This window comes from Rhinolophus sinicus, linkage group LG04 (genome assembly GCF_036562045.2).
Source record: "Rhinolophus sinicus isolate RSC01 linkage group LG04, ASM3656204v1, whole genome shotgun sequence".
NCBI lineage: Eukaryota > Metazoa > Chordata > Mammalia > Chiroptera > Rhinolophidae > Rhinolophus > Rhinolophus sinicus.
This window is the reverse complement of record NC_133754.1, coordinates 181,949,681-181,974,817: the sequence shown is the minus strand read 5'-3', so window position 1 is coordinate 181,974,817 and position 25,137 is coordinate 181,949,681. Positions and strand designations below refer to the sequence as shown.

Genomic DNA, 25,137 nt, shown 5'->3' with positions numbered 1-25,137 from the left:
CCAAAGATAATTACCAACGATTTGGTATGATTTCGTCTCATTTTTTCCCCACATGGACATACATACGTATTTTTCTTACCCAAATGGAATCATAATGAATATACTGTTTGAAACTCCATCGACTTCCACATTGTGCCATGTGTATAAGGCAGACTTCTAGCATCTACTTTTCTGGCTCTGACATGAATCTAGTGACTTACTAGATGTCTGTGGATAGTTCCTTTATAATGTTGAAGACGTTCCCTTCCATTCCAAGTTTACAGAGGCTTTTCTTAGTTTTTTACTGAAAGCTTTTGGGGGGCAACTATTGAGATTATAGATTAAATGGGGAAAGCTTAGCAATGTAATGAATTATACTACCAGCTCTCCTGACGCTGAACAGTTCTTTGATTTCTGGAATACATCCTACTAGAGGTCATGGTGTATAGGATTCTTTTGATATACAGCTGGATTTAAAGCAACGATTGATGCATCATGTGTGTTAGTGAGATGGAGCCTTAGGTTTCTTTCCTGTACATATTTCTGTCATTCTTTCAGGGTTATATTGCTTTACAAAGTGAACTGGGGTGCTTTCTATCTTTCTCATGGCTCTGAAATACTGACATTCATTGAGAGAGCACTTAGGGCCCAGTACCAGGCCGGGTACTTTAGCTCTAGCGTTATCTCCACCAACTTCATGAAATAGGTTGCAGCAGAGATAATAAGTAGTGGAAGTGAAAGTGAAATCAGTTCCAATTTCAGAGGTTTGTGTTCTTTTTAAAAATCTTAACCATGATATCATCTTCTGTGTCCTTTTTTATGTTCTACCTTTTTAACCTATCAAGAAGTAGAAAAGTAGGTTAAAGTTTCTTAGTATTTTGGTGCTTTTATTGAATTTTCTTGAATTTTTAATAATCAGCTATTGATATATTGGTAGGTCCTTTACCAGATTCACGGACTGGTAACATTTTATCCCATGTATTGATTTGTTCACTTCCTTGTCTCTCTTTCTCTCTCTCTCTCTCACACACACACACACACACACACACACACACACACACACAATTTTTTCTCAATCATTTAAGACTAAGTTGCATTAACAACAGTGCTTTATTCCTAAAGACCTCAGTGTATATTTCCCAGGAGGAGAAGTATCTTCTTACAGGACCACAATACGGCTTTATCAACTGTTATAAGTTCAACCTGGACACAATACTTGAATCTACCATCTGTATTCAGATCTTGTCAATGGACTTGGCAATGTTGTTTAAGCATTTCCCCCTTCAGGGCAGGATCATTTAGTGCCGTGTCTCTTCAGATTAATCTGGAACATTTCCACAGACTTCCTTTGTCTTTTAGCCCACTGACATTTGTGAAGAGTGCAGCATACACACACCCTTTTAAAAAGTAAAGCAGGCCTCATTTTGGGTTTGTCTGATGTTTCGCATGACTGGCTGCAGGTTACACGCACCTGGTCGCAATACTGCGTGTACGCGATGCTGCCCCCTCAGTCTGTTCCTCAGTGGCGATGCTAATGTGAACCACCTGTTCCAGATGCTGCCTCTTAGTTTTGATCTCTTGGTGTGAGTCAGGAAGAGCATATAATTGGATTTTGTTCCTTGTCGATTTTCCAGATGGTTCACTATCAACAGCTATTCATTTTATAACCAGAAACCACTGGCGGTCCTCCCAGTCCACAGTTCTTTCTACTATGTCACCACACAGCACGTAGCTGCAGCATAACCCTGGGGTCCACCAGCCAGGTCAGACATCAGCTGACCAGCAAAGGTCGGGTCCAGACGAGGCAGCTGGCCTTACATAGTCAGACCCACAGTGGGTGGCGTCATGGTCCCAAGGCCCTGGATCCTAGAAAGCATCAGCAGAGCCTGGAGAGGGGACGCTAAAGTCACCAGGTTAATTAAGCCTCTCGAGCCGCCAGCACTTGCATGGCACAGAGAGGTTTCTTTCAGGTAGCAGCCCAGATCTTAGCTTAGTGCTTTTAAATTTGTTCAGATGTGCACCCTTGGGCACCTTCTAGATCTCCTCCTCAGGATCTCTGAGCTTAGGGCCCTAGAATCTGCATTTTACCAAACATCCCAGGTGATTCTGCTGAACACTGAACTTTGAGAATCAGTGCTCTAAACAGGGGTTCTAGAGGAATCCAAGCTGGGCATGAACCTAGATGGATGCAAAAAAAAAAATAAAAAATTATTTTCCCCAACTTCTAAGTTAAATTTAGTATTTTATTCAACTATGAATATATGCAAAAAACTTCATTAGGACGAACAGCTCTCATAACCATGTCACAATAAAAATCACAGACATGTTCAGAACTCATTCTAGTGACTGTAGATAGCTTGAAATGCTGTTTACACTCTTCACTGTTTAAAAATTATGATAGTTATGAGACCTCCTGCTGGATTTGTCATTTAATGTATTAAAAAGAAGCATGTATATTATGGCATCCTTTATTAGGCTTAAAAAATCGTTTTGATAACTATTTCAATACAACGGATTTCCCTTTGTAATCCTGGGTATTTCGTCTCATGCCTTTAAAAACATTATCCTGAGAAGGGGTCTAGAGGCTTCACAGACTGCCAAGGTGGGTCGCAGGTGTAGAAAATGACCCCACACTCTAGACTCCATGGTGTCGTGCCCCTCCCGGAGGTCTGCACACAGCCAGCTGTGGCATGGAGTCACACGGGAGGCCCAAACACAGCCCAGCAGCTCTGAGGACGAGACGGCACTCTGGCCAGTGGCATACCCTTACATCTATGCTGTACAAACTGTCAGTGAGGAGTTCTTTTTGTAATGATCAAAAAATTACCGAATTAACTTCCATCGTCACTGAATACTTAGCTAAACTGGAGGGGAAAAAATCCAACACCAAAAAGTTGTGAGTCTCGCAGAGCAAGACACTTCCCATGCCTTGTTAAAAGCACATATGATGAGGTGTAAAGATGAAAATACACACAGGAAGTGACAAAAGAAATGGGAACTAAGCCAAAAAAAAAAAAAAGACTCTCTTTCCAGGACCCCAGAAGAATGACTTTGAAAGTGAGTTCCAATTTCTGATGACATCTAATCGAAGTAGACGGGAAAGAGCACAAACCTTAAGGTACAGTGCAGGGGAGGGAAAATAATTTTCCTTCTACCCTTCTAAGTTCTTCTGGCTGAAGAACTAATAATCAAATTAGCACGAGGCAGATTAACAGGAGAAAATAACCAAATTTAGTAGGTTTGCATATATGGGGGTTCTGAGAATATGTGACCTGAGGCCAAATCGGGCAGTTGAGGCTTATATGCCATCTTGAGCTAAGGTGAAACGAGGTAGTGATGTGGGCTGAAGGGAAGGTAGGCAATCACGGTGGATATGAAAGAGCAAGATTTGATAAACAAATTCTTGCTGGCGACCCAGAAACAGTGGGACACAGAGGGGAGTCTAACAGACAGACTTTGCAGGTTCCTCTCTCTGCCACACTTAGTTCATATTATGCTAAGGTGATCTCCCTTCCTGGAGCAGGTTTTTCTAACTCAACTCCTTTAAGCAGGTAAGCGGGAGGTAAGAGGCTCTTCTTGAGTTTTATTTCCTTAAAAATCACCAGCTTAAAAGAATCAATACCCCCCAAACAGGCATATTTTGGGGTGGCAAACCTCTGTTCCCCCTAAACAGCTAAATAATTTTTAACAATATATATACACCCTTATAATCACTAGCTGGATCAAGATAGCAAACACTTTGGCACCCAGAAGGCGCCTCCATTCATTTTCCCAGTCAATACCCAATCACAAGCCAAAAGCTTCTCACTTTCCTGACTTCTCTCACCACGGATTTGTTTTATCTGTTCTTGAACGTCAGAGCATGAAGTCACATTGTGTGTATTCGTTGGAGCCAGGCTTTTGGTCCTTCGGCATCATGTCGGTGACATTTATCCACGTTACTGGTGTAGCAGGAGCTCACGCTTTCCCGCGGCCACGTAGCAATCCACAGGATGGACACCACCATCCACAGATTCACTCTTCAGTCGCTGGACATGTGGATTGATTCACGTTTTGGGTTGTTAAGAATAAAGCCACTCTGAACACTCTTGCGCCTGTCTTTTGGGGGCATAAGCGCTCATTTCTGTTGGGTGTACTTCCTGGGATGCAGGAGGCAGACGCTCAGTTTTGGCAGATATTGCCAACAGTTCTCCAGAGGGGACGCACCATTTGACACTCTCAGCAATACAAAGGAGCATTCCAGTGGCTCCACGTCCTCTGACCTGCTCTTAGCATTTCAGCCCTTTCATTTGAGCAGCTCTGCAGTGGGTGTAGTGGTACCTACTTGTGGTTTTAATTTTGCACTAAGGCCTAACTGTTTTAAGTATGACCTATTTTACAGAAAATTCCAGAGACACAGAAAGTTTGTCTGCAGCACTTCAAGGTGACAGTGACACAGGGCCATATCTTTTGACTTCAACAAGAAAGTTAGGGGGAAATATTCTGATGAGCGTATTTTCCAGTCAACTGAAGTTTCCCATTGCAAACACATTATTTTATGGCCTTTCAGATAATCATTTGCTGCGAGGTGTTATGGGGAGCAATGAACCTTAATTCTTCTCTGCTGCAGACACACCTGAACGTGCCCGCAGTATGGAGGAGTCCTGAGACTAAGAAAACTGGAGCCATTTCTGCCTCAGATTCCAAAGCCCCCGAAGGCTCCGTGCTGCCGTAATTGTCTTTTGTACCCATTTATTCTTGTGGGGTGTGAAGGAAGAAGACTGAACCTGGCCAAGATACTTTGAACTGAGTCAAAATCCATACATAGCACCCTCATTTTATCTGAATGTTCTCTAATACTTGACTAAGCAGGGAACCCATACAACACAGCACTCAGACCACAAATGAGACCCAATTTTCTGTAACGCCTGGGATTTTTCAGTCTTTTCTAGACTTGCATTAATGAGGGAATGCATTTAAACTGACTTTACTTCAGTTTCTAGGTTAAATTGCTGAGAGAACATTGGCAGTAAAGAAGATGGATTTAAAAAAAGATAAACTAAAAAGGGTTTGTATTGCACATATAAACATAAGCTGGTTGAAAAAAGTGAAATCACACAAAAATTAAAATTCTTTTTTCTCGTCTATCCGCCATGCCGCAACCTACTTTCTTTTCCTGTAATAACCATGCTACTGGATTGTTTTGGATAGTCCCAGATCTTTTCATGCATTTACGAAGATATAAACATATGTATAAACACTGTATACATAATATATACATATAACATTCACATTCATACACACACATACACACAGATGTACATGTATGATTTGTTTCCATAAATGGGACAGTCGTATAGATATTATACCAAAACTTGTATTTTTGCTAAACAAAATATCTTAGAAATATTTCTATGTCAGTAGATATAGATCTACCTTGTTCTTTTAAACAACTATACAGATTCCTTTTTAAAAAATTAAATACTTCAGTTGAGTATCGATGTATAAAATATGAAAAGAGCAGAAAAGGACCTAGGGTGGAAGGTTATGGTTCCCCAACTTCTTTCCTGGCCTCCCATTTTCATTCTGCAGAAGAAATTAGTATTAATTCTTAGGTATCCTTTGCATTTTGACAACTACATGTATCTTTTTTGTTGTTGTTGCTGTTTTAAGGAAATGGGATGATATCATACAAATCATTCTGGAACTTGCTTTTCTATCACTTTTTTAAACACTTTTCTATGGTTTTACATCTACTTCATTTCTTCTAAAGCTGCTAAGCATTTCATTGTACAAATGTATCAGAATTTACATTTCCTCTACTGATGGAAATAGGGGTAGTTATCAGGTGTGTGTGTGTGTGTGTGTGTGTGGTTTTCTATTTTAAACAATGCTACCATACACATCCTAACAGTAGAACTGCTCGCCAAATGGTACCGTGTTTCCCTGAAAATAACACCTACCTGGAAAATAAGCCCTAGCATGATTTTTCAGGATGACATCCCCTGAACATAAGCCCTAAGGCATCTTTTGGAGCAAACCTTAATATAAAACCTGGTCTTATTTTCGGGGGAACATGGTACACACATGTTTAATTACTGCTAATTGCCCTCCCAAAAGATTGTACTCATTTACATATCCCCCAACAGTGTATAAGAGAATCTTCCTCATGCTAGGGAAGATAGATTTGTAAAGAGCTGAAAGATCGTGCCCCTGCTCCGCCATACACTAATTGATACATATAAGTGAGCTGAAAGGAGGTCTCCAGTGGTCCAGCCAAGGGTCACACTCACTTTAATTAATAATCGGAATGAGCACACAGATGGCAGGAGAAGCACAGGGAATATAAAGCTTCTCAGTGGGTGAGCTAATAGGACAAACGACAGAATTAAGATGTCAAAAAATCTCTTGACAAGTAGCCATTATGGGGACACACTGATGAGATTAAATTCAGCGTGGACAATGCCAAACCCTACACGCAGGTACAAATACAAATTGCACAGGTACAGTTGGGGAAAGCCTAGCTGCTACAAAGCAGGAATCTGTACCCATTTCACCTATTTTGAAACAGAGGCTTATGGATGTTGAGTCATAAGTGGTAGAGCTGAGGTCTGAACCCCGGTTCGTTGGACTCAAAATTGTCCCCACTACACCATGATGTCGCCTCACAGCTAAATAACAGCACAGGTGGAAAAGACTCGTATGGGGGGAGATAGCGCAGTGTGGTGAGTAAGGCGTCGTCAGGCTTTATAAAAAGGGGAGGCTGTCGGTGGCAAGGACAGGACAGCCTGCTACGCTCTGTAGCTGTGCCGGGTGCACCTGGAGCCCTCGTTCAGTTCTGAGCCGTCCAGTTTCAAAGGTTCAGTAAGGACCTCACGTGCCCAGGGAGCAGACGTGAGGTGATGGTGAATGGAAGTGAGCCCAGTGCGCCCGGGTCTCAGGAGCAAGGCAGCAGGTGTCCTGGGATGCCTGAGGGCTACCATGTGAAGTGGGCTCAGCCTTGCACTACGGGCTACCGAAAACATACACAGAAACTCTGGCTGGAAAACACAGACAGATAAATTCTGTCCAATTAAAAAGAACTTTCTAGCAATTAGAGATGCTAAACAATGAAAGTGATTGTTTTAGGGCTGTGGGATTATGGGAAGTATATATTTGGTCTTCGTCTCCAGTTCCTGGTGCAGAGCTCCTAAAACCCTTGGAATTTCCTGGGTGATACAGGTGATAGAAGCATCTTTTGTTGTAATGAGGTGACTCTTGGTGGGCCCCTAGATAGCTTGAGGATGGGACCGGGCATTAGAAAGACCAAGCTTTGATGAGAAGCTTGGAATTCTTAGCCCCACCCTGAAACCTAAGGGGAGAGGCGAGGGGCAGAGATAGATTTAATCGCCAATAGCCAATGATATGATCAGTCATGCTTATGTGATGAAACCTCCTTAAAACCCCCTGCACCGTGGGGTTCCGGGAGCTTCCAGGTTGGTGAACACATCAAGGTGCTGGCAGGGTGGTGCGCCAGAGAGGGCATGGAAGCTTCGTGCCCCCGCCCCTCATACCTTCCCCTGTGCGTCTCTTCATTTTTGGCTGCTCCTGAATTGCATCCTTTACGATAAACGGGTAATAGCAAGTAAAGTGCTTTCCTGAGTTCTGTGGATCATTTTAGAAAATTACTAAATCTGAGGAGGAGGATTGTGGGAACCTCTGACTTTGTAGTCAAGTGGAATGGAAGGATGGGTAACCCGGGACCTGATACTGGCTACTGGCGTCTGACGCGAGGGCAGTCTATGGGACTGAGCCCTTGAACCTGTGGAGTCTGACACTAACTCTGGGTAGTTAGTGTGGGAATTGAACTGAATGGTAGGACACTCCGCTGGTGTCAGAATTGGTTGGTGTCAGGAGGGGAAAACCCATCAAGAGAGTAGCAAGTCTGTGTCCACTGGAGACACTCAACTAGGGCCAGACAAGCTGACTGTCGGCAAAGCTGTTACAGGGCTTTGTGCCTTGGGGACGGGACTAGCTAGGTGAACGCTGAGGCAGGACGTGTGGTCCACGGTGACGTGCATGGAATGGAAAGTAAGCATTCAGGAACGTGGACAGCAAACTGAGATTTCTGTGACACCTCAGTACATGTTCCTTAAACAGAGTCCAGCCCAACCTGGTGTTATTAAATTTGGGGGTGAGTTGCGTGAGGTGGGTTCTGCATGCTGCTCAATGGGACGCACAGAGTTCTGCCACAGATCAGAAGTAAAGCCGTGGGTCCTTCCCCACGAACAGTCTGAGAAGCGCTGCTCAGAGGCCTCGGCCTCACTGTGCCTGATGAGGCCTTGTCTGGTCACCCCATCTACGCAGGGCTCTTCCTGTTACTTTGCACCATGGCCCCCGTTTGTTTTCTCCACAGCAGTTACAAAACTTGCATCATCCTGTGTATCGGGATTACTTATTTGTCGCCTGCTCTCCCTGCCAGTCTGTGAGCCCACGAGGGCAGGGAGCTCAGCAGTCTTACTCACCCCTGCACGACCAGTGTGGCCCTGAGAAACGATCCAAGGAATGTGGGTTGAATGAACGACTTGACACATTATATGAAAAGCGCTCCTGCTATAATTTGGGTTTTTGGTAATGGTGGGCCAGGTTATTTGACCAACCCTCCCACTGAAGAAATTCAAAGCACTAGGAAAAGATTGAAAATCATCTCCTTCAAAGCACTGGAATGCTTACCAGATCGTATGGAATTACCAGCCCAAACTGAAGGCAAGTGGGAACCCCGAGAGGTAAGGGGGGCATGGAAGCTCTCCTTAGCTTGAGGATATGTGTCAATCCTGGCACATGAAACTTTGGTTCTGGTGAATTCGTGGAGCAAGTAGGCAAAGAATCAAACCCCCAGGACCCACGGAAGTAGGTCAGTCTCACAGGAGACCCAGCCCTCTCCACGTTAAGCTAGGACCCAAAGGGCTACACATTCAACGAAAGGGGACCAGAAAAGACTACTCTGCCCAAAGGTGCCGGGAAGGCTGCCCCGGTGCTGAGCGGGCCGAGTGGGCAGTGTCCCTGACGTGCTGTGACCATAAGCTGGCCTCCCCGTACATCTGCAGCTCCATTCTAAATCCCCCAGGCGGTGTAAAAGTCTCAAGCTGGGAATTTAGTCTAGAGGTGTCTGGAAAAAGTGAAGGCAAATCCTCCCTCCGATGCTGGTTCCAATTCTGATATGTGTTTTTTCCCCACACCACCAAGCAATTCTCCGACACCAGCTGGGTGTCCTACAATTCAACTCAATTCTGACACCATCTACCTGAACCACAAACAGCACACAATTAGGCTGCCAACACCCAGAGAAACACAGGATACCATGAGCATATGCCAGGAGAAAACGCAAACAACAGACAGAGAGCCACAACAAACTTCACACTCTGGAATCACCAGTCACAGATGAGAAAACCATTATACGCACTATGTTTAAAAAATAAAAGGCAAATTTGACATTTTAAGATGTCAACAGTAACTATAAAAAATGACCAAGCAACCTTGGGTTAGCCGATGGTTTCTGAGCTACAACACGAAAAACATAGGCAACAAAAGAATAAGTGAATTAGACATCATCACATTTAAAAGCTTTTGTACTTCAAAGGACACCATCCAGAAAGTGAAAAGACAACCTACAGAATGGGAGAAAATTTTTGAAAATCATATATCTGATGAGGGTCTAGTATCCATACCATGTAAAGGACTCTTAAAATTCAATAATAAAAAGGAAAAATACCCAACAGTGAAATTGCTTTGCAATTTGTTTGCTCATGGGTTTGAAAAATTTTAAGCATCTATATGGAATCTTCTAACGTCCTAACTGCTTTAACTAACTCGGAGCAAGCCAGTTTCTTTTTTTTTTCCCCTTTGAGTCTCGGGTTCCCCTAAGGTCTTTTATCAGGCTGTGCGTCAACGCTGGCCAGAAGCTTTTAACAGAACACCATCAATATAAAACAGAGCCAAGATGCTCCAACTGAGCCCTCATGCTCAGTGGCTTTGGTAGAAATAAAATTTAAAACCATATCTGAGCCTTGGTATCGTATTTCGCAGAGAAGCAATCCGAGACAGGACTGTGTTTTGAATACAACAGACCGCAGTGATTTGTGAAATCAATCACTCCACCAAATGGTTCCAAAGATGTTACGTGAGCTGCCCACGGCCATGCTGGTGAGTTGTGGAGCCACCATTTGAACCCATGAAGGCTGACTCTAGAGCCACTCCAGACTGTCATGGTCCTCAGGAGATTTCCAATCCCTGACCAGGTCCCAGAACATGTCCTCTGGCAAATAGCAGGACCAGCTGACACCACCAGGTGAGGACTGTTTGATGACCAAAGGGTGTGGTCATCCTAGGACCCCATGAAGGCTCCATTTCTGTCTTTCCTCTAGACACGGGTGCTGGCAGGGGCTGGAGTTGTGCTTGTGTAGGGTGGGGAGGGTCCAGTGAAGTTTGTTCATTTTCAGCTGGGCTGAAGTTCTGCAAAATGTTGGCAGCAGAGGATTTCTTGAGGTACAGTAACCTCTGGGGCTCTCTGACACTTAGGTTCTCAAAGCAGAAATTCAGCATGGCGGCCACTAGTTTTCTGAGCACTAGAACATGAGGACTGAATGCTTCTGCTCCCAACTTAGCTCCTGGGACACCCTGGGCTGCCTGAGTCTGTGGTGATAAGATTGTCTCATCTCAAGAGCCAGGCCATTTGGGGAGGGCTGTTTTCAAGCTTCAGAGGCAAATTTCCCTTCTTCTATGTGGGTCAGTCAACATCGTTCTAGACCAGAAGCATGTGGGCACTATTCAGAGGTCCAGCCCAAGATGGAACTGCCCCTTTGCCTCACAGAACAATGGTGAGGGCACACGTCTGGGTGAATGGGTAATCTACGTTAAGGCAAAGGTTAAGATGGGCAACAACTTCCTGTATGAGGTGGCCTTTTGAGTTAAATCTATAGCCCTTCACCAAGAACTTGATTAAGATGGTCAGGAGGGCAAGGCCGGCTACACCGCACCAGTTATGGGAACCACCACCACCACCACCATTATCACGAGAACAGCTATCGCTTACTGAATGCGTTCTACACCAGGCACAGTGCTAACAGCTTTCCAGGTTCAGCTCACTGAATCCTCTCAACCACCCCGAGACAGCTTGCATTTTACAGATGAAGAAGGCAAGGCTCAGCAAGTCTGGGTCACTTGCCAGCGTCACACGACTGTGTAGGAGGTGGGGAAGCTGGGACCTGAACCCAGGACTGTCTGACTTCAAAGCTGGGGGCTGCTGCAGCACAATGAGGAGCTACTGCTCACTGGGGGTCGACCCCGAGGGACAGAGTGGGCAGTGGAAGTTTTAAAGAAGAAAGAAAAGTGAGGCGAGCCCATCCCTGTGGCCCGGCAAGGATGACCAGGAGAGCCCAGAATGGGGGCTTGGGCCCGAGGAGTGGTAGACAGTAATGGCCTCCTTTTCTGGTATCTTCTCTGAATAAAGATGACATTTTAGAATCACAGTACTTCTCTGCATCTCTCTCCCGGACCCTGATATTGCTCACGTGGCAGTGCCGAGGTGACCAGCCTGGGATTCTAGGGCCCATTCGCAAAGGGTGTCCTGGCTGCGAATTTGCCTTTTGGTCTCATCTCATATGTCTATCTGGTATCAGATCTTTTAAAGGGCATGTGTCATCCTATTAATAGCACTTTCCATACAAAGAATGGTAGTTTCCCTTCGTGTCTGCTTCAAGCAAAGCTCTGAAAAGCTCTATTCAGCCCTCCCAGGCCCCATTGAGGCAAGTCTTCCGTGGTCGCGAGGGTCACCAACTGCTCCCTGCTGTATCACAGAACCACGTGCCTGGTGACAAGACAGGAACTGGGACGCTGCCTTACCTCATCTGAAGAGCCATTCTCCACTCTGAATCTCCCAGCCCTTTGGATGGCTCCGTCAGCATCACTGGAAATAAGCTGGGGAACAAGACAGTGCTCAGTTAGGTCGCCAGGTTGTCACTTGCAATGCCCCTTCTACTTGTTTCTGTCCTATAAGTAAACCAAATCCACAAGAGCTTGGCGGGGGGCAAGGGGGGACCCCCCGCCTAGAAGCTAATGGTCTTTTTGAAGCTCTATCGGCCAAGTCTCCTAACTCGGCCCCCACAGTCTGAAGAGTGAGGACAACGAGCATCAAATCTAAGTCTGAATGTATCCCAATACTGAAAAATATTAAAGTGATGCTCCTTGGAAAAACAATCTTAACACATATCACATGTGGACAAGTGCAGCTCACAGATGGCAAAAGCGGAAGCCAAGTCTCGAGGTCAGCCACCTTCCCAGGAAAGCCTAAAAAGACAGTTAATGGCTGGTAGAGACTCAAAGTTCTGCTAACATCACAGAAAGCCTGTGCTTCGTTCAGTTTTAAACAGTTTTCAAAAGGCCGATAGGTCCCGTCCACAGCAGGCAGACTGTATTTTAGCCCTGGCTATGCGATGCTGGCAAAGCGAATCTTCAAAGGGTTCCATGCTAGAAAGCAATGAGTGAGAAGATCGGGGCGTGACACAGCAGTCCTAAAACGACTGACTCGAGATTTAACTTATTTTCTCCCAAATCTTCTAGATTTCTCAGGGGCGTCTTGGGAAAATGACAGGTCTTTTTTTTTTTAAACCTTTTCAATCTGCCCACAATTTATAGCCAAGATCTGCCAATGATTTCCATATCCCAGAGTCATTAGAACACAGTGGCCCAGAGGGTTACTTCTCACCACTGTAACTCTGGGCGGACCCAGTGAAAAGACCACAGTTTTAAAAGAAAGATTGTTATTTCACTCTTTCACTTGTGTTGAGAGAGATAAAGATATGAAAATGGAAAAATTTCATGTAAAAACTACATATTTTTCCACAGAAAATAACTTGAAAAAGGTTGATAATTTTTTCCATGATAAATGTAAAAATAATAGTATCTGATATTTACTGAGTGCTTCTACATGCCATGCACTCTTCTGGCCTTAACACGTATTATCTCATTTAATTCTCCTAACACCACCACAAGATAGGTACTATTATTATTCTCATTTACTAATGAGGAACCCAAGGCAGAGAAAGGTAAAATAACGACTAGCTAAGGCCACATAACACGGTCGACCTGGGATGTGAACACGGGCAGTCAGATGGCAGAAGCCCTTTTCCTCACCTAACCCTACCCTACCTAACCAGGCTCCACGGAATATGCACGATAAAGTCCAGTTTTGGTACCTAATCTTCAGCTTGTACAAGAAATTCTAGAAACAAATAAAAAGATTTTTATGTATGCATTGAGCCAGTTATGATGTCAGATCATTACTCTGTCCGTTCACTGAAGATGAGTAACAGTGGCTGTGTGGTCAAGAATCTGACCTTGCCCAGACAGCGGTCCGCCTTTGCCCCCGGCTCCTGGGACGTAATCTCTAAGCCCAGGGAAGGCCCTGCATGAGTGTCTGTTGACCTGAGGACTTGGAGTCATGTGGGACAGTCACATGATTTAGAATAGGGGCGTTGGGTCACACGGTATCAGACCTACCTGTGGATACCAAGACTCAGGTGAGCTTCCCTGGGTGGCTGTGCTCCAGGCGTACTGTCGCACATTTTTACCAGGAGTCCATGCTGCCCGTGACCCCAATGGGAGAGGACTGGGGACTTGCGTTTGGAACTCGCCTGCACTCTATCGCGCGTATCTGCTCCCTCGGCTGATTCTAAAATGCATCATTTCACTGTAATAAACCATAAGTGAGCTCAACAGCTTTCAGTAAGTTCCGTGAGTCTCCTTGTAGCAAATTATGGAACCCAAGAGTGGCCTTGGGTACCCCCAAACTCTGCAGCTGGTGTCAGAAGGGAGGGATCTTGTGGATTGGTTCCTAATTTCAGAGGGGACAATGCTAAAGTACGAGAGCAAGATGAATTTAGGTCTCCTGGGGTCACTGCCATTCTCACAGAGGAAGTAGAGTGGATTCAGTGTTAATTTCTTTGCTTGTGCACTTCTACTCGCTGTAAAAATAGCAAATAGGTTTCAAGCCAAGTATTATTGGTACAGGCAGCCTCGGGGGCTTTGGGAGGAACAGTCTGAGGTCTCATTTGGACTTAGTGAGAAAAAAGAGCTGCAATCAATTAATGTCTGACATAGGTATCTAAAGAGAGAGGGTGATGCACGCACCCCAGAATTAGAGGTTTTAGATAGAGCCCTGCTAGGACTCAAAGGATTGGGAGAAGAGTGGGTAGTGATTCACGCCTCCATTCACACAATACTCATAAATTAAATGTCAACCAGCTGTATTCCAGACACTGCCAGGCCAAGGCAGCCATGCCCTTTTCTTTGGCTGAGATTAGAACAGGAAGCTTATTGCTTATCTTGCTTAAAAGGCTCAAGAAGAAGAAAGGAAGAAAGGTTAGGAGGAACTTAGCTCCCTCTGCACTTACGATCACGAAACCCGTCGTCACGAACTCAGACTTCAGGCTAACATGTTTAACTGTCCCCTTTACCCTCTCTACCATCACTATCTTCCTCCAAGTCACTGTCACCTCTCACCCGGACGACTGCAACCGCCTCCTAACCGGTTGATACATCCACCCATGGCTGCTTCTCTCCAATTCCTCACACCGCAGCCTGGCAGGTCCCAGCTCACGGCAAATCTGATGGTCCCGCCTGCCATCTATTCCAGCACCGCACCCCTTCCCACCGGAGGGCTTGCACACACGGCACTCCCTTGCCTTCCCCTAGTGATTGCATCGCAGTCCCCATTGTTTGAAGATACCTTTCCTGACCTAAGTGCCTGGGAAAACGAGCCCCTTGTAAGTTCTGGAGCGCACCTCAGAGTTGGGACTGCCAACACTCTCTGCGTGAGTCCTCCATTCGTGCCTGTGTCTCCTCATGCACTCACTCCCTCTACTCCCTGCTGAGAAGCTCCACCAACACAGGACTAGTTTCTTCTTCTCACCACTGCGTCCCAGAGCTGAGCACACTGCCTCGCAGAGTATACATAGTCACGAAATATTTAGCAAACCAGACGTAGGTGAATAAATGAATGCCAAATTCTTACTGAAATGACCAAAGGAATATAACACTGGGGACAAGATCTATGCCAGGCCTGGAAACCAGAGAAAGTTCATTAGTCACACAAACATTTTAAAGGAAATTCTCCCAGGTCTGTCATGCAGGAAAGACCAAAGTGAAGAGACAGGTCAGAAACCCTGAATCACCGTGTGCAAGGGGAATTTAGCCTGATGTAGACTTAATCAAATCCTGCAGGTCAGACTAACAGCCCGAGCTCATGTTGGCAAGGCCTGCCAGAGGTCAGGGTGGGTGCCAGGGCTGTAGGGGGGAACGCGACCTACAGTCACACTGGGTGAGGGATCCGACTGGCACAGGAATGGCAGTCCCAGAGCTCCCTGCCCCACCCCCAACTTTGCAGCTGGCTTGGGCAGCTGGCTTAATAAAGCAGAAGGTGCCAGGGTGTCTGGTGTCTGGTGAAGACTGGTACCCCAACTGATGTGAAGAGAGGCAGGGCTCTAGCAAACTGGGGGCGGAAACGAATAACACTGCAGAAGACAAAACCCTCTCAACATGGCATAGAAGCTGTTTCTAGCAATAGTTTTCTTTCTTTTAGTCTCATAAACCTCTGGTCCAGCGAGTTCAAACTGTACAAATCGATAAACTCTTCCTTTAGTCGGAAGGAGATTTGGCTCCGGAATGGCACCCATCGCAATCAATGTCCAGTGTTGCAGGCCCTCTCCCCCAACTCTTTCTCCGTAGTACAGAGTTCTGGCTGCCACCAAGATCCATTCGTGTCCACGGTAACGCGATTAGAGCTGGACACATGGCGAGACCACGTTTCCCACCAAGTGGCCATGTGACTTCATTCTCTCCACTAGAAGGTGAGTCAAAGTCTCAGAGGGAATGGGGGGATCGAGGCCCTTCAGAGAGCAAAGGTGCCTCCCGCACACGTCCCTTCCCTTTCACTAGCTAAACCCTCAGTGACCAGAGACCTCGAAGTGCATAGTGAGGACAGTGGGTTCATCCTGAGCCTGCTGTGTGGGCAGAGAATGACTCAATGCCTGGCTGGATGTGACCATGAAATACACTTGTTCTTTACTGCAATTTGATATTCTCAGCCAATTAATCTACCCTATAAGGAAGAACAAAGAGAAATATCATCGAATCTATGACAAGTTCATAAAATAAAGTATGGAAACTGATCTGAGATATCAGAGCATACGTTCTATGAAACACAGTTACTGCAAAAAGCACACAAAAATTTTAGGCAATCGCTAATTGTTATAATAATTTGGGAGGATACTGGATCTATGAAAATGAAACAATCTGTGATCAGTTTTCAGTGAAAAGCATGCTTTCTGATTTTTGAAATGTAGACCACATTTCACAGTGGCCATACCGAACCAAAAATTAGATACTGGGAAGAAAACGCCCCCAAAAGAGTAAATTAGAAAATCGGTTTGTAGACTGGCCTGAGAGGCTTAGAAACCCAGTAGAGAGCAGGGCAGTCTGAGCTCTTACCCATCCACAGACCGGCGGGAGGAGGAAGCTGGTCGGCTCCTCACACAGGAGCGTCTCTGGCCCTTTGCTATTCTTCCGGAAGAAGTGTCCACAAAGGACATTCCCACCTGCTCTGCCTACTGGGAGTCAGTGACCGTAAGATGTTTTTTAATCTGATCAGGACGTGGATAAAGAGGAACCTGGCCTGGAATCCCCCCTCCCAGGTCAATGGGGAGAAGAGTACAGACATTGCAATAAATACGAATGGCTTACACTCCCATTAAAAGAAAAATAGACTAAAAGATTGGGAACATAAATGAAATCCAATTAGCAGCAAGAGACACATTAAATACAATAAAACAATCATTAAACAGAAACGCAAGAGAAGAAATGTTCATGATAAGTTGGAAAAAAATGGTGAGAGAATAATAAAATCAGATGCTAGCACTTAGAAAAAAAACAACCAAGTTAAAAAAAGTTATAGTACGTGGATAAGTAAATCCACTGACTCCCAAAATATAACAATTATAGATACTTACTGGAAAACAAAAACTATTATAAATAGGAGCTTATAAAATTATAATTATTATTGGGAATTTTATTTTGGAAAATTTTATTAATGGGAAATTTTAGTATGTTTCTTCCTGATAGGTCAAGGTAAACACTAGTAGGAATTTACAGAAGAATCAAATTACAGAAATTAATAAGCATGAATTTAATAGACAAATATTTAATTTATCAAGGTACAAACAGAATACACCCTCTTTAAGAACATCTATTAAACTTTTAAAAACTGATCAAGTATTGGCTAGAAAGCAAGAATGAATACATTCTATAAAATAGAAACAGGAAAGATAATTTTTTAGCATATTGCAACTGATAAATTAATGTCAAAAGATTAAAAAGTTGGGAATTAAAAAATATACATCTGGAAAAACTCTTGGGTCAAATAGGAAAACTAAAATTGAACAATATTTAGACATCCAGAACAGTACATGTCAAAACATATAACGTGATAGATGCTATATTTACAGGAAAATTCATAATCTTAAATGCTTTCATTATTAAACAAGAAAGAATAAAAACAATGAACTATGTATGCATTAACCTCTAGAAGATACAAAAAAGAACAATGAAAGAAACCCAAGGAAAGCAGGGGGAAGGAGTCAACAAAAGATCAGAGCAGAAATGATAGATTTAGAAAGACAGTAGACTCAATAAACACATCCAAGAGATCAACAGCAAGTCTGATTTTTATACCACAAAGAACAACACAAATACACAAAGCAATAATAAGGGAAACATAACCTCTAAGAAGAAAGAGATTTTTAAAAGCATGAGAGAATGCTACATGAAACTATGCAAATATTACCCAAAACATCAAGGGAATGGAAATTTTCTAGGAAAATATACATAATAAAAAGTATTTTAAGAGAGAAAGAGACCTGAATATACCAATAACTATTTGGAGAACGGACCCAGGTGTCAGAACCCTGCCCCACAGAGGCGGGCCTGGCTCTCAGGCCAGTTATCATGTCGGAGGGGGTAGTGGATTGGGGGAGGGGCTTATCACTTTGTGACGGGTGTAGATGTCGAACTATTACATTGTTTTGCTCACCGGAAACAAACAAAAACAAACAACAAAACACACACACACATTGTCATGTGGCTCGTATCTGCCAGGCACTGGGAGCGGTCCCTTTAGAGTTCTTGCACTGTCCAATACTGCAGCCACCGGCTCCATTTAAATTTAATTTTAAATTAATTAAATAAAAGAAAACCACTCAGTTCCTCAGTTGCACTGGTTACATTTCAAGTGCCCAGTAGCTCCGTGTAGCTACTCCAGTGGACAGATCACAGTTTTCCATCATCACAGGAAGCTGTATTGGACAGGGCGGTGACATGCTGGCCACTGATGCGACTCTGGGTGACCAAGATCAAATCAGTTTCTCAGGCTGAGCCTCCTTTAGTTAGTTAAATACACGAAAACTAGTGGAAATTCATGTAATTGAACATCCTGAATAGAGGCTTTGGTCCAATCTCAGCCCAAACTGTCACTGATTCATTTAAACTAAACAGCATTCAGTGTATTAGATGTTTAGTTTCTGGAAAACAGTAACATCCAAGCAATTATATCCATTTGTATGATTAAACAAATGAATTTAAAAGAAAAAAATTAAAAAACCAGGAAGAATAAATGTCATTCATTAATTACTGTACATAAAAGTATTATTATTTTAATATTATAGGCAATTAAATGAGAGTGGTTCCTAAATTAATATAAACATGTAATTTTTCAAAAACTAAAGGCTCTTCTCTCTACTTGATGGCTTTGTTTCTTTGGGCTGGTGTCTGTTTCCATTCTAAAGGTGGGCTAGGATTCCTCGCAATTTCTGTTAATCATGCACTGTGCACTTGGCATTCAGGTATAGAAATCACAGAAACAGTATTTTAACCAGAAAAAAAAAATCTCCAAAAGTTAACGTAAAGTTTATCTTTAAAACAACATTTCAGATGCACTCTACCCCTATCTCTTTTCTTTAAAATGAGTGGTTATGAGTATAGGTTTTGGTGTCCAAGTAAATTGGGTTGAAATTTCAGTTCCACCCTTATTAGCTGTGTGATCTTGGGCAAATCACTTAATTTCTCCTCTCTAAATTTCAGTTTCCTTATCTCTAAAATGGGGACAAAGATTACAGCTACTTCTAGTCTCGTGGAAAGGATTCAATTGAACGTGAACAGTGCTTGGACTCAGGAAGTGCCTAATAAATGTTATAACAACACATATAATGATAATATAATCACAGTTACTAGAAACACTCTGCTTAATATTAGTTAGTATGAATAAACCATTTTAATGCTGCCTTTAAACTCATGGACACTCTGTTTAAACATTTGTCTATCTAGCAAACAGTATTGAGAACCTACTTTCCAGGGCCTGTGCTAACTGCTGGACTTAAAAAGACAAATGCAACATGATCTCTGGCCTGAAGGGGCACAGAGACTAGTGAGAGAGACAGGCACACACATATAAGCAGATAAATCAGCACACAACCTGGTTAAGTGCCACCACAATAGAAGCAAGAATGGGGTGCTTGGAGGTCAGAGGCTGGAGAGACCAACTCTGCCTGGGGGAGCTGGAGGTTTCATTGCTGTAATACAATTTATTCTGGACAATGTATGGGACCTTTGAGAAATGATTTCCAACATAAGCAGGGTTGTTGTTTTTTTACATTTTAAACTACAAATACTGGTCAAGAAGACCCATTTGACTTTGTATATGCACAACACACACACACACACACACACACACACTGAATTAGACGTTACTGCTCAGAAGGATGAAAGAAAGTTTAAATGTTTCCATCAAAAAGTGTGTGTGTCTGCGTGTGTGTGTGTGATGCCTAAATACAAGGAGAATGAGTGAGTGCCACTCTCAGGCCATGTCCCCTGGTCACTCTAGGGAGTGGGGTGCAGGGCCCAGAAGAGACGTTCTTCCTTAGATCCTATTCTGCCTGTTCCAAGGGACAGGGAAAATATTTGGGGGGTTGGGCAGCTGGAGTGCTGGGCACCTGGGTTGGTTAGAAGATTCTCCAGCCAGGTGAATAAATGTTGGCTGCAGGCCTTGGATCTGGGCTCAGCCCTTTTTTTATCACCACCAACCGCTGGCCACCATCTTCAGCATCCATCACAAGCATCTATCTGATGTCCTGAGCTCACAGCCTTCTGCTCTGTCAAACCTAATCACTTCACTTGACTCCACGGCTTTGCCACACACTACAAACATGCTCGCAGTCACACTGGCGTTGCTTCGTCACCACAGTACCTAGCTTATAGTCACTCTGGCTCTTTTTGGTGCACGTTCTAGCTGGGGACCTGTGGCTAACCACGGCAACGCTGCACTTACCAACACCCAGCTCTTGCGTCCTGCTCACTCCTCCTCATGCCCACTCAGTCAAGTTCAGTAACCCCAACCATAAACTCTCACTCTTCCTCTTCGTGCTCAGAGAAACAGAAGCGTCCACGTGACTAGGCCTACAGCAAGCTCATGCTACCGCCATGGCTAGCTCTTCACTACCACTCCCCAATTCTTTTCTCCATTCCTTTCTCACTTCCCATTAAATCTCCCACCTCATCTGCATTGTGTCAATTGCCAAGTCACCACTCCAGAAACACCCTTTCTTTTATGAGATGACCTTTCCACCTGTTTTACTGAGAAACGTGAGGCAACTGAGTACTGTCACCTAATTCTACATCTCAAAATATGAAGTCGGACAATTAAGTTCGCGAACTCATCCTAGGAAAAGTGTTACATACCTCACTGCTGACTATCATTGTGGTCACCTTCCAAGTATTCCCCTCGGGAAGCTATGCACCTATGCCAGCGCCTAGTCCACCCTTTAAAGCAATTTTGGAACTTTTTCTGGAATGGCCATCAGAGCTGTCATTGTATTACCCTTGATGTCCTGAATGTCATCAAAATGTCTTCCTTTCAATATTTCCTTTATCTTTGGTACAGAAAGAAGTCACTGGGGGCCAGATCAGGTGAGTAGGGAGGGTGTTCCAATACAGTTATTTGTTTACTGGCTAAAAACTCCCTCATAGACAGTGCCCTGTGAGCTGGTGCATTGTCGTGATACAGGAGCTATGAATTGTTGGCGAAAAGTTCAGGTCATTTTTGTCTAACTTTTTCATGCAGCCTTTGCAGCACTTCAAAAGAGTCAACTATTTGGTTAACTGTTTGTCCAGTTGGTACAAATTCATAATGAATAATCCTTCTGATATCAAAAAAGGTGAGCAACATCGTTGCAAAAAGTTCAAGAACTTAATTGTCAGACCTCAAATATCAGTCTTGGTTTCCTCATTGACATAATATCTGACTAGCAGTCCCCGATATTCAACTTCCAGTAAAATACCTGTGAAGATTCAGCACAAAAGATGACAATTCGTGAGCCTGAAGAAAGACTGCCCATCCTGTGGCCAAAACATCAGGACATTTTCCACTTATTATCTATGTAGACAATGGTAAGTGCTGGAAAACATATTTAGTCACTGACTTCCTTGCCTGAAACAGAGCAAACCTATGGTCAGCATAGAAAGTTGGAGGACACTTAATTTTTCCCTCCGCTATCTCGTTTTGGCTAAGGGACATTGGGTTTACATGAAGAGTAACCATAAAACTCTGGGGTCATCCTTTGTACTGCAAGGGTTCTGCATTTCAAGGTAGCCTCAGGCGTACTGGCACCTCTTTTTCACTCCAAGAAACCACTGGGCAAGAAGTAAAAAGGAGGGAAAGTCCACCTTAGAAACTGCAGTCTTGATAAGCCAAGTGCCCCAGGTAGGGAGGGAGACCGGAAGAGCCCTGGGAGCAGAGCGGTGACCACCAAAGGGAGGTTGGGGCTGGGGAGATTTCACCTCTTCATAGTCTCCATGTTCTTTCGTCTATACAGAAAAACATGCTTGTGTAAAGAGCTAGCCAGCATTACTTCAGCACTCCCTTCCCACAGCCTGGAGCCCCCTAGGCCCCTGCTGTATATGTTAAATTCTGCAGCCATTGGTTCAGAGCAGCCAAAGCCAAGCACGGCTGCTCCCCCAGCAGAGCTTTGCAAGAGAAACACCAACTATTATAGATACTGGAAACTGATCAGGAAACTTTGTACAACCAGCAGCCATTCAGGTGTCTAGCTTGAGAAGCTGAAGTTCCCAGAAGGACAATGAGAACGGAGGCCAGTGACAGGTACAGTCTTTTGAAACATATAAGGTCTGAAAAGCTCTCTCTGTTTGAAGATTTCGTAAAAAAGGAAAGAAAAAAAAAGAAAGAAAACAACCCAAGATGGGAGCTATGAAAAAAATGCTACATATGATCCTGAAAACTAAAAAATGAAGCGTACCTTTTTTTACTATGCAACCAAAATACAACTTTGGTAAAAGCAGTTGTTGTTGTTAATAAGACAAAAGGCGTGACCTTTGCAACAAGTGTATAAAGCTTATGGATGTGGGGGAAATAAAACAAAAAGAGGACCCAAATACGCAAGTGTAGGACTGAAGTCCTCACCTGAGGAGGAAAGCAAAATGTCCACTGCAGAAATCGGAGACAGTAGTATGTTCGTCATTTGAAATGCTTTCCCAGAATGAAAGGGCACAAAATAAAATGAAAATAATGAGAAAGTAAAGACAGTTGCAGAGCACAGAGAAAAAGATCGGTCTCACTATTCTGAAGGGGGAAAAATGACCAATAATTAAAGATACAGCGGAAGAAAATATTCAGCCTTAACAAAAACCTGCATCTAAGAACCACCGAGACACAATGTTTTAAGCAAAATTAATGAAAAGACAAACACGCAGAGAAATAATGAGAAATATTTTTAAAACAGAAGAATAAAGAAGATCTGAGAAAGCTCTAGGCAGGAAATGCCTCGGACTTCTCTTCAGAACACCCAAGAGCAGAGGGTACTAGATTGAATAGTGAACCCCCCTACCCCCCAAATTCATATCCACCTGGAATCTCATTATTTGCAATTTACATCCACCTGGAATCTCATTAGTTGCAAAGTGGGTCTTTGCAGGTATAATAAATTAACTTAAGATGAGGTCATACTGGATGGGGGGGTGGGTGCACTCTAAGTCCAAGGGCTGGTGTCTTTACAAGAGAAAAGAGAGAGGGAGATGTAGATACAAGCCGTGGGAAAGAAGGCCGTGTGCTGCAGCTACAGGCCAGTCGGGTTGCGGCTGGTGACCCCAGGCCCCGAAAGGGGCAAGGACCCACTTTCCCCCTAGAACCTTCAAGAGGGAACATGGTCCTGCTAACATCTTAATTCTGGACTTCTGGCCTCCAGAACTACAAGAGAAAAAACTTTCGGTTGTTCCAAGCCATTCAGTTTGTGGTCATTTGTTACCGCAGGCCTAGGAAACCAGATCAAAGTTTGTGAAGTTTGAAGAGAAAGAGGTGATGAGTCAGAAATTTAAAACCAGCCACGTTGTTCTTGCGGAAGGCGTAACTTGAGGTCATCTCAGGAATGTAATGACTGAGTCAAGACACCCTGGCGTACTGCCGACAAACCTTAACTGGAACTCGAGGACAGGGATTCCTGCAACCGTGATATTTATTGCTGTTCCGGAATAACAGCCAATGCCCAGCCTGTGCAATTAGACATAAAGAAGAAATGAGATTTGGATGGGAGGAGACAAAATTGTTTGTAGGAGAGTATCATGCTTTGTTTTTAAGTAAAGAAGCAGAATAAAATATATAAACCCATTTTGTATATAAATTTAATTACTAAAGAGACACACACTAAATCTTCAAAAGACATACACTAAATCTTAACAGTGCTTATCCAAAGGTGATAGGATTACAGATGAATTTAAACTTTTTTTTGGGGGGAATATTGGGGAACAGTGTGTTTTTCCAGGGCCCATCAGCTCCAAGTCGTTGTCCTTCAATCTAGTTGTAGAGGGCGCAGCTCACTGGCCCATGTGGGAATCAAACCAGCAACCCTGTTGTTCAGAGCTCGCACTCTAACCAACTGAGCCATCCAGCTACCCCAGATGAATTTAATTTTTCTGCACTTTTCAGTATATTTCAAATTTTCTATAATGAGCATGTATTTCCTTTTATGATCAGAAAAATATCAGCGTGCACATACATGCACATACAAAGACTGCGAAGTAATACAAAACATTTAAGAAGATAAAAAAAGGATTTATCAGATACCAGATTCTTAGAAAAACACACCTTCTATTTAGGATGGTGCAAAAGTAATTACAGTTTAAAAGGGAAAAAATGCAAAAACCACAATTACTTTTTCACCAACCTAATAGCTCATACATGAACATCTGGCAGTGAATGAAGTGCCTTGGGGATACAACAAAATAACCATGAGCCCTCCCTACTAGAAAAGGTAGGAAATGACCACCTGTTATATTTAGACAGTGTAAAATATAACAAGTGTCATAGAGAAATGCTAAGAGCTGCAGGGTTCTAAAGAGTGAGAGAGGACTTTCCCCATAGTGAATCCGGGAAGGCTGCATGGAAAACCGAGGCCTGGCACACGCAAGAAGGCATTCTAGAAGGATGGAGAGGCACATGGAAAGCCCAGAGACCTGGGGAATGGTGGGTAAAGGTCTGTTTGGCTGGATGGTGGGCGACAGGAGTGAAGGCTCCAAAAATATGTTGGAGTGAGACTGTGGAAAGCCTTCAATGTCAAGGTGAAGAGTACCTACATTATCCCATAAGCACAGGAGAGATGCTGAAGGTTTGCTGTTTTTGTGTTGTTGTTACTTGTTTGCTTGCTTGTTTGTAAGTAGAAAGATGAGGTTGATTTCATGGTCCATTTGGGAAAGTATTCTTCACAGCATTAAGGAAATCAAAGCAGCCAGACTCAGGTTCATTACAGCTGAGGATTCTGACAAACTGATGCAATCTTACCAAAACTTGTTGCATGCCACTTTGAGAAGTCAGGGAGAGCAAGAGAAAGTGCCAGAAGGTCAGGGAAAGGGAATGACACTAACAGCACAAAAGAAGGGAGCACACAGAAGCAAACATTCCTGTTCTTTTCCTATCTCCTTAAGACCAAATGAAAAACACACAGGAATGAAGTCACTTTCATAAGGGAAGCTTGTGAAAAATGCGCACTGTTCCGCCTAGCCTAGACATACAGAATCACGACCAGAAGTTTA

At 43.7% G+C, this 25,137-nt stretch overlaps 1 protein-coding gene across 5 annotated transcripts in view; it reads right to left on the bottom strand.

Annotated features, from left to right (window-relative positions):
• The window catches only part of GARNL3 (GTPase activating Rap/RanGAP domain like 3), a 123,977-nt gene that overhangs the window by 54,454 nt on the left and 44,386 nt on the right, over window positions 1–25,137 (bottom strand). For all 5 annotated transcript variants that reach the window (XM_074331030.1, XM_074331031.1, XM_074331032.1 and 2 more), the window contains one exon: window positions 11,839–11,913. In XM_074331030.1, the coding sequence (XP_074187131.1) occupies window positions 11,839–11,913 (75 nt within the window). The remainder of the gene's footprint in view (window positions 1–11,838; window positions 11,914–25,137) is intronic.